The sequence below is a fragment of the Oncorhynchus nerka genome, linkage group LG27, assembly GCF_034236695.1.
Source record: "Oncorhynchus nerka isolate Pitt River linkage group LG27, Oner_Uvic_2.0, whole genome shotgun sequence".
NCBI classification, from domain to species: domain Eukaryota; kingdom Metazoa; phylum Chordata; class Actinopteri; order Salmoniformes; family Salmonidae; genus Oncorhynchus; species Oncorhynchus nerka.
Genome location: NC_088422.1, coordinates 19,159,559 through 19,177,636, shown reverse-complemented (window position 1 = coordinate 19,177,636; position 18,078 = coordinate 19,159,559). Strand labels below are relative to the sequence as shown.

Genomic DNA, 18,078 nt, shown 5'->3' with positions numbered 1-18,078 from the left:
ACAGAGGCGCTCTGTGAGGACCCGGCTCGGCTGGCCGCTGTAGAACTACAACGTGGAGAGAGAATCATGTGGAACTTAAAAAGATTCCATTCAAGTCTTTCTTAAATCCTACAGCTGGGGGAAAGCCCCATGATTAATATTCAGCCATGCAAGTTTGCAGTAGAGAAACAGGGACAGACACAGATGGAAGCGTTCTCTGAAGCTGGTCATAGGTTTTAATGATGTTCTGGGTTCCCACTGGGCAAAAACTGGTTGAATCAATATTGTTTCCACATCATTTCAACCGCAAAAATCTCTGTGATGATGTTGAATCAACGTAGATAACTCATTGGATTCGCAAAATGTCATCAACGTAAGGGCAGGTCGTATTGTCTTCCACCTAGTTTCTCATTTTAATACAATGACATGGTGATTTTTGTTGTTGTTGATTTCACATTGAATTCACATTAGTTGACAACTCAACCTAATGTAAATCAAAACTAGACATTGAACTGACATCTGTGCCCAGTGGGTTGTCTGTGACTCAATGTGAGGTGGCTGGCCGCTGACGTCATTTTTTCACTTCTCTTTTGATAAGCTGTCTGTCAGTGGTGAGTGTTTCAGCCTGGTGTTCGCTGCTGCAGACATTTTATTTTCTTGTGAAATGCCCCTTGTCCAGACATACACACACAGCCCCATGTGCCACTCATGCCACGGCTGCCAGCATCGCTAGACAGATTTGATTGATAAGTGACACATGATACAGTTTGATACTGGAAGGTCGAGTTGTGACGTCCTTACTGTAGAACCGTTGTGGCAGGGCTGTACGTGTCGTGTGTTTGTGTCGTGTATGTGTGCGTGTGTGTGGTTATGCATGTCTATATGTGTGTTTGTGTTTTCGCATATCTATGTGAGTGTCTGTCAACCCCTTCGCTAGCTGAGGAAAGTGAGTTAGTTAGATGGAGAGAAGGAGAGAGAGAAAGACAGAGAGAGAGAGAGAGCCGTCTGATGAAGGGTGTCCCAGTCCCAGCTTGTGAACACCTCCTACCTCTATTTGTGTATTTATGTAGCTGTCAGCAGCGTTCTGATCTCTGCTCTGCTGCCTGCTTGCTTCACTGCGTAGGAGAATTAACCAGCTCCTGTCACCTCTCGCCTCAATCACTCACACATCTCCACAGGTCACACACACACACGCACGCACACACACACACACACACACACACACACACACACACACACACACACACAAACACACACACACACACACAAACACACACACACACACCCACACACACACACACACACACATACACACACACACACACACACACACACACACACACACACACACACACACTAGACCCTGGAACAGCTCTACAGATGCATTGATCCACTCTGTCCTTTCCCCCTGCTGTAAAGACCAGCATAGACCAGCATAGACCAGCATAGACCAGCATAGACCAGCATAGACCAACATAGACCAGCATAGGCCAGCAAAGGCCAGCAAAGGCTGGTCCAGCATAGCTGCTGGTTTTGCTGGTGACCAGCCTTCGTTGTATTTTCGTGGTTCCTTCGTCCTTTTTTCGTGGTGACCAGCCTTCGCTGTGTTTTCATGGTTCCTTCGTCCTGTTTTTGTGGCAAACAGCTTTTGCTGTGTTTTTGCTGGTGACCAGCCTTCACTGAGTTTTTTCTGGTGACCAGTCTTCGCTGTGGTTTTGCTGGTTACCAGCCTTCGCTGTGTTTTCATGGTGACCAGACTTCGCTGTGTTTTTGATGGTGACCAGCCTTCGCTGAGTTTTTGCTGGTAGCCAGCCTTTGCTGTGTTTTCGTGGTGACCAGCCTTCGCCTCTGTTTTTGTTGGTGACCAGCCTTCACTGTGTTTTCATGGTGACCAGCCTTCACTCTGTTTTTGTGATGACCAGACTTTGTTGTGTTTTCGTGGTTCATTCGCTGTGTTTTCATAGTGACCAGTCTTCGCTGTGTTTTTGCTGGTGACCAGCCTTCGTTTTGTTTTTTGCTGGTGACCAGTCTTCACTGTGTTTTTGCTGGTGACCAGCCTTCACTGAGTTTTCATGGTTCCTTTGTCCTGTTTTTTTCTGGTAAACAGCTTTTGCTGTGTTTTTGCTGGTGACCAGCCTTCGCTGTGTTTTCATGGTTCCTTCGTCCTGTTTTTGCTGGTAAACAGATTTTGCTGTGTTTTTGGTAGCCAAACTTCGCTGAGTTTTTGCTGGTGACCAGCCTTCGCTGTGTTTTTGCTGGTGACCAGCCTTCGCTGTGTTTTTGCTGGTGACCAGCCTTCGCTGTGTTTTTGCTGGTGACCAGCCTTCGCTGAGTTTTTGTGGTTCCTCCGTCCTGTTTTTGTGATGACCAGACTTTGTTGTGTTTTCATGGTTCATTCGCTGTGTTTTCATAGTGACCAGTCTTCGCTGTGTTTTTGCTGGTGACCAGCCTTCGTTGTGTTTTTGCTGGTGACCAGTCTTCACTGTGTTTTTGCTGGTGACCAGCCTTCGCTGTGATTTTGCTGGTGACCAGCCTTCGCTGTGTTTTTGCTGGTGACCAGCCTTCGATGAGTTTTTGATGGTGACCAGTCTTCGCTGAGTTTTTGATGGTGACCAGCCTTCGCTGTGTTTTCATGGTGACCAGCCTTCACTGTGTTTTCGTGGTGACCAGCCTTCGCCTCTGTTTTTGCTGGTAGCCAGTCTTTACTGTGTTTTCGTGGTGACCAGCCTTTGCTCTGTTTTTGTGATGACCAGACTTTGTTGTGTTTTCTTGGTTCATTCACTGTCTTTTCATAGTGACCAGTCTTCACTGTGTTTTTGCTGGTGACCAGCCTTCGTTGTGTTTTCATGGTTCCTTCGTCCTATTTTTGCTGGTAAACAGCATTTGCTGTGTTTTTGCTGGTGACCAGCCTTCGCTGTGTTTTTGCTGGTGACCAGCCTTCGCTGTGTTTTTGCTGGTGACCAGCCTTCACTGTGTTTTCGTGGTTCCTCCGTCCTGTTTTTGTGATAACCAGACTTCGTTGTGTTTTCGTGGTTCATTCGCTGTGTTTTCATAGTGACCAGTCTTCGCTGTGTTTTTGCTGGTGACCAGCCTTCGTTTTGTTTTTTGCTGGTGACCAGTCTTCACTGTGTTTTTGCTGGTGACCAGCCTTCACTGAGTTTTCATGGTTCCTTTGTCCTGTTTTTTCTGGTAAACAGCTTTTGCTGTGTTTTTGCTGGTGACCAGCCTTCGCTGTGTTTTCATGGTTCCTTCGTCCTGTTTTTGCTGGTAAACAGATTTTGCTGTGTTTTTGGTAGCCAACCTTCGCTGAGTTTTTGCTGGTGACCAGCCTTCGCTGTGTTTTTGCTGGTGACCAGCCTTCGCTGTGTTTTTGCTGGTGACCAGCCTTCGCTGAGTTTTCTGGTTCCTTCGTCCTGTTTTTGCTGGTAAACAAATGTTGCTGTGTTTTTGGTAGCCAGCCTTCGTTGTGTTTTTGTTGGTGACCAGCCTTCGTTGTGTTTTTGCTGGTGACCAGTCTTCACTGTGTTTTTGCAGGTGACCAGCCTTCGCTGTGATTTTGCTGGTGACCAGCCTTCGCTGTGATTTTGCTGGTGACCAGCCTTCGCTGTGTTTTTGCTGGTGACCAGCCTTCGCTGAGTTTTTGCTGGAGACCAGCCTTCGCTGTGTTTTCATGGTGACCAGCCTTCGATGAGTTTTTGATGGTGACCAGCCTTCGCTGAGTTTTTGATGGTGACCAGCCTTCGCTGTGTTTTCGTGGTGACCAGCCTTCGCCTCTGTTTTTGCTGGTAGCCAGTCTTTACTGTGTTTTCGTGGTGACCAGCCTTTGCTCTGTTTTTGTGATGACCAGACTTTGTTGTGTTTTCTTGGTTCATTCACTGTGTTTTCATAGTGACCAGTCTTCACTGTGTTTTTGCTGGTGACCAGCCTTCGTTGTGTTTTCATGGTTCCTTCGTCCTATTTTTGCTGGTAAACAGCATTTGCTGTGTTTTTGCTGGTGACCAGCCTTCGCTGTGTTTTTGCTGGTGACCAGCCTTCGCTGTGTTTTTGCTGGTGACCAGCCTTCGCTGTGTTTTCGTGGTTCCTCCGTCCTGTTTTTGTGATAACCAGACTTCGTTGTGTTTTCGTGGTTCATTCGCTGTGTTTTCATAGTGACCAGTCTTCGCTGTGTTTTTGTTGGTGACCAGCCTTCGTTTTGTTTTTTGCTGGTGACCAGTCTTCACTGTGTTTTTGCTGGTGACCAGCCTTCACTGAGTTTTCATGGTTCCTTTGTCCTGTTTTTTCTGGTAAACAGCTTTTGCTGTGTTTTTGCTGGTGACCAGCCTTCGCTGTGTTTTCATGGTTCCTTCGTCCTGTTTTTGCTGGTAAACAGATTTTGCTGTGTTTTTGGTAGCCAACCTTCGCTGAGTTTTTGCTGGTGACCAGCCTTCGCTGTGTTTTTGCTGGTGACCAGCCTTCGCTGTGTTTTTGCTGGTGACCAGCCTTCGCTGAGTTTTCTGGTTCCTTCGTCCTGTTTTTGCTGGTAAACAAATGTTGCTGTGTTTTTGGTAGCCAGCCTTCGTTGTGTTTTTGCTGGTGACCAGCCTTCGTTGTGTTTTTGCTGGTGACCAGTCTTCACTGTGTTTTTGCTGGTGACCAGCCTTCGCTGTGATTTTGCTGGTGACCAGCCTTCGCTGTGATTTTGCTGGTGACCAGCCTTCGCTGTGTTTTTGCTGGTGACCAGCCTTCGCTGAGTTTTTGCTGGAGACCAGCCTTCGCTGTGTTTTCATGGTGACCAGCCTTCGATGAGTTTTTGATGGTGACCAGCCTTCGCTGAGTTTTTGATGGTGACCAGCCTTCGCTGTGTTTTCATGGTGACCAGCCTTCACTGTGTTTTTGATGGTGACCAGCCTTCGCTGAGTTTTTGCTGGTAGCCAGCTTTTGCTGTGTTTTCGTGGTGACCAGCCTTCGCCTCTGTTTTTGCTGGTAGCCAGCCTTTACTGTGTTTTCGTGGTGACCAGCCTTTGCTCTGTTTTTGTGATGACCAGACTTTGTTGTGTTTTCTTGGTTCATTCACTGTGTTTTCATAGTGACCAGTCTTCGCTGTGTTTTTGCTGGTGACCAGCCTTCGTTTTGTTTTTTGCTGGTGACCAGTCTTCACTGTGTTTTTGCTGGTGACCAGCCTTCACTGAGTTTTCATGGTTCCTTTGTCCTGTTTTTTCTGGTAAACAGCTTTTGCTGTGTTTTTGCTGGTGACCAGCCTTCGCTGTGTTTTCATGGTTCCTTCGTCCTGTTTTTGCTGGTAAACAGATTTTGCTGTGTTTTTGGTAGCCAACCTTCGCTGAGTTTTTGCTGGTGACCAGCCTTCGCTGTGTTTTTGCTGGTGACCAGCCTTCGCTGTGTTTTTGCTGGTGACCAGCCTTCGCTGAGTTTTCTGGTTCCTTCGTCCTGTTTTTGCTGGTAAACAAATGTTGCTGTGTTTTTGGTAGCCAGCCTTCGTTGTGTTTTTGCTGGTGACCAGCCTTCGTTGTGTTTTTGCTGGTGACCAGTCTTCACTGTGTTTTTGCAGGTGACCAGCCTTCGCTGTGATTTTGCTGGTGACCAGCCTTCGCTGTGATTTTGCTGGTGACCAGCCTTCGCTGTGTTTTTGCTGGTGACCAGCCTTCGCTGAGTTTTTGCTGGAGACCAGCCTTCGCTGTGTTTTCATGGTGACCAGCCTTCGATGAGTTTTTGATGGTGACCAGCCTTCGCTGAGTTTTTGATGGTGACCAGCCTTCGCTGTGTTTTCGTGGTGACCAGCCTTCGCCTCTGTTTTTGCTGGTAGCCAGTCTTTACTGTGTTTTCGTGGTGACCAGCCTTTGCTCTGTTTTTGTGATGACCAGACTTTGTTGTGTTTTCTTGGTTCATTCACTGTGTTTTCATAGTGACCAGTCTTCACTGTGTTTTTGCTGGTGACCAGCCTTCGTTGTGTTTTCATGGTTCCTTCGTCCTATTTTTGCTGGTAAACAGCATTTGCTGTGTTTTTGCTGGTGACCAGCCTTCGCTGTGTTTTTGCTGGTGACCAGCCTTCGCTGTGTTTTTGCTGGTGACCAGCCTTCGCTGTGTTTTCGTGGTTCCTCCGTCCTGTTTTTGTGATAACCAGACTTCGTTGTGTTTTCGTGGTTCATTCGCTGTGTTTTCATAGTGACCAGTCTTCGCTGTGTTTTTGTTGGTGACCAGCCTTCGTTTTGTTTTTTGCTGGTGACCAGTCTTCACTGTGTTTTTGCTGGTGACCAGCCTTCACTGAGTTTTCATGGTTCCTTTGTCCTGTTTTTTCTGGTAAACAGCTTTTGCTGTGTTTTTGCTGGTGACCAGCCTTCGCTGTGTTTTCATGGTTCCTTCGTCCTGTTTTTGCTGGTAAACAGATTTTGCTGTGTTTTTGGTAGCCAACCTTCGCTGAGTTTTTGCTGGTGACCAGCCTTCGCTGTGTTTTTGCTGGTGACCAGCCTTCGCTGTGTTTTTGCTGGTGACCAGCCTTCGCTGAGTTTTCTGGTTCCTTCGTCCTGTTTTTGCTGGTAAACAAATGTTGCTGTGTTTTTGGTAGCCAGCCTTCGTTGTGTTTTTGCTGGTGACCAGCCTTCGTTGTGTTTTTGCTGGTGACCAGTCTTCACTGTGTTTTTGCTGGTGACCAGCCTTCGCTGTGATTTTGCTGGTGACCAGCCTTCGCTGTGATTTTGCTGGTGACCAGCCTTCGCTGTGTTTTTGCTGGTGACCAGCCTTCGCTGAGTTTTTGCTGGAGACCAGCCTTCGCTGTGTTTTCATGGTGACCAGCCTTCGATGAGTTTTTGATGGTGACCAGCCTTCGCTGAGTTTTTGATGGTGACCAGCCTTCGCTGTGTTTTCATGGTGACCAGCCTTCACTGTGTTTTTGATGGTGACCAGCCTTCGCTGAGTTTTTGCTGGTAGCCAGCTTTTGCTGTGTTTTCGTGGTGACCAGCCTTCGCCTCTGTTTTTGCTGGTAGCCAGCCTTTACTGTGTTTTCGTGGTGACCAGCCTTTGCTCTGTTTTTGTGATGACCAGACTTTGTTGTGTTTTCTTGGTTCATTCACTGTGTTTTCATAGTGACCAGTCTTCACTGTGGTTTTGCTGGTTACCAGCCTTCGCTGTGTTTTTGCTGGTGACCAGCCTTCGCTGTGTTTTTTCTGGTGACCAGCCTTCGCTGTGTTTTTGCTGGTGACCAGCCTTCACTGTGTTTTCCTGGTGACCAGCCTTCGCTGTGTTTTTGCTGGTGACCAGCCTTCAAGTCATATCATGCTGGCTTGCAGAGTGATGTTAATTTACTATTGAAATCCTGCCAGGGTGGGGATATCCAACAATGGGAACTTTACTTTTCCAACAACATGCATTCAGAATGACTGCCAGGGTTAGACAGATGAATAAATGAGACTACCAAAACCATCGAAACTGGAACAATCATTTCAGTCCAACTAACAGATTGGATTAGTTTAGAAAAATGTATGTTGCTTATCTTGGTGTAGCATAAGTTTAATTAATAAACCTATGTACATTCAAAAACATAAGAAACAAAAAAAGATATTGCAAAAAAACATTCTAAAAATAAACTGCAATAGAGCCTGCTGGGAAATATGATAATAATGGTTGTGGTCAGACCAACTTGACCAGCTAGACCATGCTGGACCAGCACAGAACAGTCTAAACTGGTATGTGTCTGAAACACAGTGAAAGCTGGTCACCAGTGTCCAAAACACAGCAAAGGCTGATCACTAGTTATTGTGTTATTTTTTTACTCTTGATTTCATTTGATTTTATTACCCGTGTCCAAAACACAGTGAAGGATGGTAACCACCATGCTGGTCAGACCAGCTTAACCAGCATCCAACCAGCACCGACCATCATAGACCAACATGTACCAGAAAATATCATCATGTACTACCTTGAAACGTATGCTGGTCTATGCTGGTTTGCAGAGTCTTCCAAAACAAGCGCATTGAGACGAAGACACAAGACCTACAGTATTCTTACAAAAAATAGCTAAATGGTTCCTGTATTTTTGTCCGTAGCCTACGTAGATACAGTGGAAGCTGTTAGTTAGCTAGATAGCGTGACACACGTTACTTCAGATGGTGGATTCAGATTTGAATGCACATTAGGCCCAACCTCAACAGAAGAGCCTGCATATGGAAAGTGGAAATGGAGCTCACCCATTAGACCACGACAGGACATCAGAAATGGTTCAGTAACAGTTAACTATAGATGAGTTGAATCACACCAGCCGTCTGTGTGTCTGTGTGTGAGGCCCAAAAAGCAGCCAGTGTGTTAGCGTACTGCAACAGTTTGGCATCCCTCAGCCCAAGCAAGGCCCCAGGCCTAATCTACATACAGGAATACCTTTATATATCCACTTCAGATGTGATATTGTTGTTTTTATACAGCAGAGACGCTGATTCTTATCTGGGCAGCGACTGTTCATTTTGGTACTTCCTCAAAACGCTCGCTTCCAGTTTGACTGTCAGTGTCAGTGGTGATCATGTATCAGACTCACAGAGCTGCTCTACTGTGTCTGTAGTCAGATGCTAGCTATTGCATTAGCCTCTCTGTAGCCATGTTGCTAGCAGCTCCAAGTGTCTTCAGTTAAGCTCAACCTAAGTCACTGGCAGCTTTATGGAACCTTTGGCATCCTTATCACCTGTCCATTGCCTGTCTTAGGCAATAAAGCCCATCTTTTGTGCTATAGCCAGTGTCTCTATTTTGAGTCAGAGCTGTTGTCCTAAAATGGCAGCCTGAAATCCCCTCCTCACTTTACGCTCAGCTTGGCTGTACAGTAACATTGCAAGTCTCTCTCTCGCTCTCTCTCTTTCACCATTCCGAAGGGCTCTCTTTCTCACAGAAAGGTCATGCTCTTGAACCGGATATGCCACTTTTAATCACACAACCAATAAACCTTATCTTCTCCATGGGCTTGGGTTTTTGAACATCTGTAGCTGTCTTTAAGTTTTTTAGTTGGTAAAGTTTTGAACAGTCTCAGCTTTTTTACATGTAATTCTCTGATATTTTCTAGAACCTCTAGAACTATTTTGATTCACTAAATGATCTGGGTGTACAGAGAGCGTCATTGAGATTGAGTGGCAAGAGTGTGTTCTCATTCATGTCTCTCCACATGGGCCCTCTCCACAGTACAATGGTCCCTCCATGAGGATGAGAGCGAGAGCGAGGCAGGCAGAGCTGATGATGCAGCTGGATGGAGTGGCACTAGGAGAGGCTCCCATACAAAAGCCACACGTGCATCCATACACATGCTCTGTGTACACGTACGCTGTCATGCACCAACACAATAAATAATTCATCATATTGAAAGTCACACAACTTAGACAAATACTATTTGACACACACACACACAAACACTGAGACTATACTAACACAATCTTACACACGGGCATGCAGACATGCACACACACACACACACACACACACACACACACACACTGAGACTATACTAACACAATCTTACACAGAGGGACACGAGCATGCAGACATGCACACAAATAGTAACTCAAGCATGCACGCACGCACACACACACACGCACGCACGCACACACACACACGCACGCACACACACACACGCACGCACGCACGGACGCGCACACACACACACACACACACACACACACATACACACACACACACACACACACACACACATACATACATACATGTTTTTCTAATTCTGTTAGACAGACTAATTTTCATTTACCACTAGCCGTCTTTTACTATTCAGGTTGTTAAAATTGCACTTTCGTCCAAACAACAAAACTCTGAAATGAAACAGAGATCAGCAGGAGGAAATTGCCCAGGAAGTCATCTGCGACTCATTTTCCCCTAGAGTATGATTAGGAAATGAATTTATGTCAAATATATCATTCCTGCCCCTCTTTCAAGTGGGACATATCCATACAGCTCTTGGTGTTCTACCCATAGGAAGAGGCTGTGGGATTGGGATGGAAACAAAGCTTACACACTGCTCACTCTCTCTTGTTTTTAATGGGGTGTTGCTGGGAGGGTGCCCCACTGGTATGTATTTGGCATGGGTGCCAAACTCAGTCCTGCAGTCAGTCTGTCCCAGGGCAGGGTCTTTGTCTGGAAGAGGCAACACATGTTTAGCGCTGATGGACAAATGATGGGCCCTGTCCCACTGTGGTCTCCAAGGCCCTAATTCAATATTTTTACACATCTCACTGACTCTCACTGGCTAGATGCAGGGTAAATGGTAGTGACAGCGGCAAAAGAGACATTCCTCTGAGACATCAAACAATTGTGTGAGTTATTGGAATCACTGGGTGAGTTATTGGAATCACTGGGTGAGTTATTGGAATCACTGGGTGAGTTATTGGAATCACTGGGTGAGTTATTGGGATCACTGGGTGAGTTATTGGAATCACTGGGTGAGTTATTGGAATCACTGGATGAGTTATTGGAATCACTGGGTGAGTTATTGGGATCACTGGGTGAGTTATTGGAATCACTGGGTGAGTTATTGGAATTACTGGGTGAGTTATTGGAATCACTAGGTGAGTTATTGGAATCACTGGGTGAGTTATTGGAATCACTGGGTGAGTTATTGGAATCACTGGGTGAGTTATTGGAATCACTGGGTGAGTTATTGGAATCACTGGGTGAGTTATTGGAATCACTGGGTGAGTTATTGGAATCACTGGGTGAGTTATTGAAATCACTAGGTGAGTTATTGGAATCACTGGGTGAGTTATTGGAATCACTAGGTGAGTTATTGGAATCACTGGGTGAGTTATTGGAATCACTAGGTGAGTTATTGGAATCACTGGGTGAGTTATTGGAATCACTGGGTGAGTTATTGGAATCACTAGGTGAGTTATTGGAATCACTGGGTGAAAGTGACCACTCTCTGGCTCTAGGACAGTGGCTTCTCTGCCCCTCTTCTAGTTGAAGAATTTTAATATTTGTAGAAGTAATGGTTTCCTTAGTACAACATGCTACTGTGGTCTGAGAACAATATGTAGGATACACTAATAGAGCTATTTTGAACAGTATAATTAATAGCTCCTCTCCCTCTCTTCTCTCCGTCTCTTCTCTCCCTCTCCCTTCTTAAGGCAATGGCTACGGGAACCACCACCGTAACTCGCCTGGTCTACTGGTCTCTCCGGGCAGCATGAACAAGAGCATGCAGGCCAAGTCTCCCCCGACCATGAACCTGGGAATGAACAGCAACCGCAAGCCTGACCTGCGGGTGCTTGTCCCCCCTGGAGTCAAGAACAACATGCCCTCCATCGTGAGTCGCTCAATCACTTCACCCCTAGTCCCAGTCCCAGTCCCAGTCCCACTCCCACTCTCAGTCCTAGTCCCAGTCTCAGTCCTGATCCCATCCTTCCTTTTTTCCTTTGTCTTTTTCTTATGTCCTCTCAGTTGATATCCTCTCTGTGTGTTTCTATCGTCTTTTTGAGTGTTTGTCTTCAGTGGCTGTAACTGTCCTTCAGTGGCTGTAACTGTCCTTCAGTGGCTGTAACTGTCCTTCAGTGGCTGTAGCTGTCCTTCAGTGGCTGTAACTGTCCTTCAGTGGCGGTAACTGTCCTTCAGTGGCTGTAACTGTCCTTCAGTGGGTGGAACTGTCCTTCAGTGGGTGGAACTGTCCTTCAGGGGCTGGAACTGTCCTTTAGTGGGTGTAACTGTCCTTCAGTGGCTGTAACTGTCCTTTAGTGGGTGTAACTGTCCTTAAGTGGGTTTAACTGTCCTTCAGTGGCTGTAACTGTCATTTAGTGGCTGTAACTGTCCTTTAGTGGGTGTAACTGTCATTCAGTGGCTGTAGCTGTCCTTCAGCAGGTGTAGCTGTCCTTCAGTGGGTGTAACTGTCCTTCAGTGTCTGTAGCTGTCCTTTAGTGGGTGTAACTGTCCTTTAGTGGGTGTAACTGTCCTTCAGGAGCTGCAACTGTTCTTTAGTGGGTGTAACTGTCCTTCAGTGGCTGTAGCTGTCCTTCAGCAGGTGTAGCTGTCCTTCAGTGGGTGTAACTGTCCTTCAGTGTCTGTAGCTGTCCTTTAGTGGGTGTAACTGTCCTTTAGTGGGTGTAACTGTCCTTCAGGGGCTGGAACTGTCCTTCAGTGGGTGTAACTGTCCTTCAGTGGCTGTAACTGTCCTTCAGTGGCTGTAGCTGTCCTTTAGTGGGTGTAACTGTCCTTCAGGGGCTGTAACTGTTCTTTAGTGGGTGTAGCTGTCCTTTAGTGGGTGTAACTGTCCTTCAGTGGCTGTAACTGTCCTTTAGGGGCTGTAACTGTCCTTCAAGGGCTGTAACTGTTCTTTAGTGGGTGTAGCTGTCCTTTAGTGGCTGTAACTGTCCTTCAGGGGCTGTAACTGTCCTTTAGGGGCTGTAACTGTTCTTTAGTGGGTGTAACTGTCCTTCAGGGGCTGTAACTGTCCCATACATGTGCTGTCATAGGTTAGGATTTTAACAAGATAGACTGTTAGTGTAGTACAGTAGTAATAGTACATTTCCGTTTCAAATGAGCTCCTGTTTAGTCGCTTCACTCCTAGAGCAGTTCCATCCTTAGAGCCAAACCCGACCGCTTCCTCCATCCAATGAAACTAATCAGAATGTATCGCCCTCCCCGTCAGTCTGAGTTTGTCGATCTGCTATTGGTAAGTGGGCCTGTCACTTGAAAATTAGTAAACAAAAATAATAATAATAATAACACCAAACACAGATGTCATCCATCATCCTGAGTTAGATAGAAGGGAGACCAGTCATTATCAAATCAAATCAAATGTTTAGGTGGTGAAGGTTAGCATTAAAATACAGGGTAAGATGACCCAGATGTCCACATAGGGGCAACTTCCACCTCAACCAATCCGCTGCAGTACATGTAGGGGTTGAAGATGTTTAGCCAGGGCCCAGGTGACACCTAGTGGTATTTGTGAATCATTGCACCCTGTCATCTCCTCCACCCTTCCCTTCCTTCCATGTCTTATTCAGAGGCGTTGCATGTCATCTTAGCATGCATGTTTCCCCTCTCTCAGAACCAGGGAATGAAAGGCAACAATGGGAACAATTTTATATGGCATCAAACCGCCATCATTTCTGTGCCACACCCCGCCACAATAAAGAGCCTCTCCCAGCTGTTTCTGTTGCCGTGGAGACCAGCAGGGTTACTATAGCGACGGCGGGAACTCAGAAGGGGTGGTAAATGATAGGGTTGGCAGGGTTCAGCTGTGCCGCAATGCAAGTGATTAATTTCCAAGAAGCTGGCATGTTGTTCATTCTTCTAGCATCTGCGGAGCAAAAAAAACAAGGCCTATTTTTTATTCTCTTTTTTTCTGGTGCTGACTTTATTTGTGATGGCGCTCATGTTATTCCATCTCTCTCTGTTTCTGTCCGTCTCATAGAACCAGAGAATAAACAACTCCCAGTCTGCACAGTCATTGGCCACCCCTGTGGTTTCAGTAGCAACGCCCACCCTACCTGGGCAAGGAATGGGCGGTTACCCATCAGCCATGTCCACTTCATACGGTACTGGTAGGTACCACTGCTTCTATACCTGTTATACACATAGACACACACACACACACACACACACACACACACACACACACACACACACACACACACACACACACACACACACACACACACATACATACATACATACATACATACATACATACATACATACATACATACATACATGCATACATGCATACGTATATACATACATACACACACACACAGACACACACACACACACACACACATACTGTATATGCATACATGCACACACAGTCTTTGTCACAAACATGTTTATGTGTGTGTTTGTTACTACTTGCAGAGTTTCAATGAGTTTAGAAAGTGACCTATACACACACGCCTCACCATTTACATTTGGATTTGATTATTGATTTGATTTTCATCGATTTTATATGATAGGCAGTTTTACAGGACTTCACAAACATCATAGTGAATATAAGCATGATCGAATAAATATAGCTTTTTATGCAAAATCACCCATCAATAGTCTGTGGCCCTGAAACATGGTTTCATCATGAGATGGTAAACACACATGTCATTACACTAACGTAACAACAGGTGGTGCTGTTCACACACAACCTATATTCCTCACTGCATCACTCTCTCCCCACTAACGCTGTGTTCAGTGGCACCTGTATTGGCACAGCAGGAGAATTACTGTTATACTTCTCACTTCAGTAGCCAGAATTCCAAACTAATGTGCTTTTCCAACTGGTTTGAACTGGCCTGAACTGGTTTTGACTGGTTCTCTCTCTCTCTCTGTCTGTGTGTGTAGAATACTCGCTGAGCAGTGCAGACCTGTCCTCCCTGTCCGGCTTTAACAGTGGTAGCTCCCTCCACCTGGGCTCCATGAGCGGATGGCAACAGCAACACCTCCAGAACATGCAGCAGCACTCTGCCCTCAGTCAGCTAGGGTAAGTACAGTGGGATACACACAATAATATGTACAATATCTATTCTACAAGGCTCTCTACACAGGTAGCAGACAGATCAAAGAGAGGAGGGATGGATCGTGAAATTAAGTTTGTTAGGGAAACTAGCATGAAAATACTGATACATATTGAGAATTGAAATGTTGAAATATTGTGACCAGACATGAGATATGGATGTGGAAACTGTATGATCATGATTCCTTACTCTTTAACCCCTTGTGTTTGTTTTCCTTTCCTTCCAACAGAAATTGCAATAGCAATCACTTATGTCACAATTCAAATCTCTCCCTGCCTTCTGCTCAAAGCCTGCACATCAAGTCCGAACCTGTTTCTCCTCCTAGAGATCGCACCAGCAGCACACCGGGGGGCTACGGCGTCCCGCAGCAACAGAACCCCTCGTCTCGCCAGGACTCAGGGCGCTCCCCTGTCGACAGCCTGAGTAGCTGCAGCAGCTCCCACGAGGGCAGCGACCGCGACGATCACAGGAACGAGTTCCACTCTCCACTGGGAATGTCCCGGCCCGCCCTGGACGGGTGCGAGAGCCCCTCGGTCAAACGCGTGCGCCTGTCCGAGGGATGGGCCACATGATTATCACATCCAGTGCTGGCCGTCGCTCAAGCCTCGCTCACGCTGCGACGTCATGATGCCCCGACACCCTCACTCTCGATATCACCACGCGACGCGTCACTCACCTCCGGAGCCCATGCTCTCTCTATCTCTCTCTCTCTCTTATCTCTCTCTATCTCATTGGAGGAAGGGGGTCACCTTTTTCTATATTTAACTGTAATGTTTCTTTTTGCTTTTTGCAGAGTATGTGTGCTATACATATTGAAGTTCTATAAAGCAGTGGAGGAGGTTGGTTGGAATGGGGTTAGGGGATATTTTTGGTGGGGAACTATGCATTACTTGTGCCGTGTGTGGGAAAAAAATGTATGCATATAAATTTACACGTGTGTCTATGTGCACATATATGCATATCAACAAATAAACAAAAAAAAGTCAGGTACTCTGTTTTGTAAAAGTACTTATAACTTTCCTCAGTGATAATCAGTTACTAGTAGAGGAAATATGTTGCTAAGTGAACAGCCTAGCACTTGAGTTGGCCAACCAATACATGTGTACAGCGTCAATTTCATTGCTACCTTTCTCTGCGGTTCTCCCTTACAAAATGTTTGTTACGATAGATGATGTCATGTTGCAGGTTCAACGTATTTATGTAAATAGAGGGTCAGATGGCAAAGGGGAGGGGTCAAAAGTTGCCAGACATTACAGATTATTCATACACAAAATGAAAGCTAATATGCAACATTTGAAGGATTGTACAGGTATTACCGCAGGCCCATTGGTAGATGTGAGGAACCAGGAAGAGAACCCATGCTAAACAGAGAGCTCCTCCTCAAATATGGAGCCTATAGATAGGAACATCCTTTTACCCAAGAGCCATGTTAGTGTAATCAAGAAACCATGGGTCTTGTATTAGATATTCAGTATAAAAAAACAATTGTACGATACACTTGCTTATATTTTCATATGAAAGGAATACAATGCAAAGCATTTTTGAGGCTTTTTGTAGTTTCTATAAGCCAGAATGTGTTTTTTGATAGCTTTGCTAATATGAATGAGATGGATAGTCCGACAAGAAATGAAATTACTGGGCGTCCAAACCAAGCCATGAGAACAGACTGAGAACCCATGCTTTGCTGAACTGTTTTCTCTTTGTAGAGGTTTTGTTTTTAAACGTGTATTTCTAATTATATATAATAATGATAAAATTAAGACTCTTTAAAAAAAAATCTGTGAAATTAACATGCTTGTGTATAGCTTTCTAATATATAAATATATATAATAATGTTTGTTTTTTTCTTAGTGGAGTTTCTTATGTGCAGTTGTTTGTTATTTTTGTTTTATTTGAGCCTGGGACAGCGATGTTCAGGGGCATATTTAGTCTAACCTTGAAAAGCAGCTAAACAGAGTTGACCATGTCTGTGTTTATGAGTAAATTAATAAAGATAGACCTCTTTCAAACAAGTTTGAAGAAACTGTGTGGGGATTGAAAGAGGGGGTTAATGCCCAGGCAGGAGATGACATCCCACTGGGCACAGACATGAGTTCAAGTTATAGTTTTGATTTAGATTTGGTTGAGTTGTCAACTAATGTGAATTCAACATGAAATCAACAAAACATGTCACCACGTCATTGGATTTAGGTCAAAAGGGTGGAAAAAAAAGATGACATTTCCTTTGGGTTGAAATGACGTGGAAACAACGTTGATTCAATCAGTTTTTGCCCAGTGGGATGTGACATCCAAAATGAAGGTTTGATATCACTCATGGTGACCCATCTTTGTTATGTCATGATCCTCATCGTTAGGATTCTACAACACCCGCCGACATCCTCTTTGATGGGCCTTTGACACACCTATTTTGTATATTTTTAAAGTTTTATTTAATGTTTTCACTACAAATCATTTGCCAAGCATCACAATGAGACCCAACCTTGTGTGCAGGACACCACATAAGTCCAGATTAAAATATTTATTTGATAGTTTGTATTTGTGTCAAATGATCGAGCTGTTGAGTATTTTTGTGGTCTCTAATCACGAGGTGTTGTGCTGTATTTGACCCCACTCAGTCCAATGGCCAGCTCAGTGTTCCACCCAGCCCCTCTCCCCCTAATGTTCATGCTGGTTTAGGAAAAGCAAGAGTTGATTTCAGACAAATATAACTTGTTTTTAAAAAACAACATGAAACTAGCCACATCTCTCTCTCTCTCTCTCTGCCTCTCACTCTCCCTAGTCTGCTGTTACTCAAGTGTTATGGTATTTCTGTGTGCATATTTCATGCCAGTTCACTATGTTGTTAGTGTGTATGCAGTCTGTGTAGTCAGAAACGGGGGCAGAGCCCCTATGCTGTTCTTTCTTTCTGTTTTCCAATACAATTATTTTATTTTTAAACATAATATTTCAGGCAGCATATGTGTGGAGAAACCAAAGCCAGTGGCATTTCTGTGTTGTAATATTATTCAACTTTTATTTTCACATTCATTTATGGTTATTGCAAGCATTGACAAAAACAATAAAAGCATTTACTCAAAATGTACAATTGGTTTCCCATTTCCATTTCAATTCGGTCAGACTTCATAATGTTCCTATATGTTAAACGGGTAGAGGTTTGGAGTACCATTGCAAGTCCTTCTTAATACATGGTGATAGCTAACTATATAGTGTCATATGGAATTGGCTAATTTCATATTTTCAGAAGACATTTCCTGTTGAACTGCATTTCAAATCATATAACAAATATGTGTAATTGGGAGTATATTCATTGTGTGTATCATGGAATAGCATGTTTTCCAAACCCTATTTTTGTTAATTAAGCTGGTTGAGTTACTTTACAAAAAAACACAACACCAAAATCTCCCTTTTTACCTGTAGTGTGTTTTCTGAGGTGTAGGTGGTGTATCTTGATATTGTGTAACCAAAGACATTGAGCATGCTTGATTTTATTTCATATTTTATTTTGGTTGTGGATTTAAAGCAGTTGTATTTCTTCACCTGTTGATCAGTTGTAATGTCATTATTCTGTATTAACGTATATATACTGGTACATCTAACTGACCCACCCAGTACCTCAGCTAACCTGTTGATC

General features: G+C 44.7%; 1 protein-coding gene across 6 annotated transcripts in view; it reads left to right on the top strand.

The window, feature by feature from the left end:
- Positions 1-17,532, top strand: part of LOC115111166 (myocyte-specific enhancer factor 2C-like) — a 132,184-nt gene extending 114,652 nt beyond the window's left edge. For all 6 annotated transcript variants that reach the window (XM_065011429.1, XM_065011427.1, XM_065011428.1 and 3 more), the window contains 4 exons: positions 11,079-11,257; positions 13,361-13,490; positions 14,275-14,413; positions 14,677-17,532. In XM_065011429.1, coding sequence (XP_064867501.1) covers positions 11,079-11,257; positions 13,361-13,490; positions 14,275-14,413; positions 14,677-15,019 — 791 coding nt within the window. In that variant the 3' untranslated portion in view covers positions 15,020-17,532. The remainder of the gene's footprint in view (positions 1-11,078; positions 11,258-13,360; positions 13,491-14,274; positions 14,414-14,676) is intronic.
- The last annotated feature ends 546 nt before the right edge of the window (positions 17,533-18,078 follow it).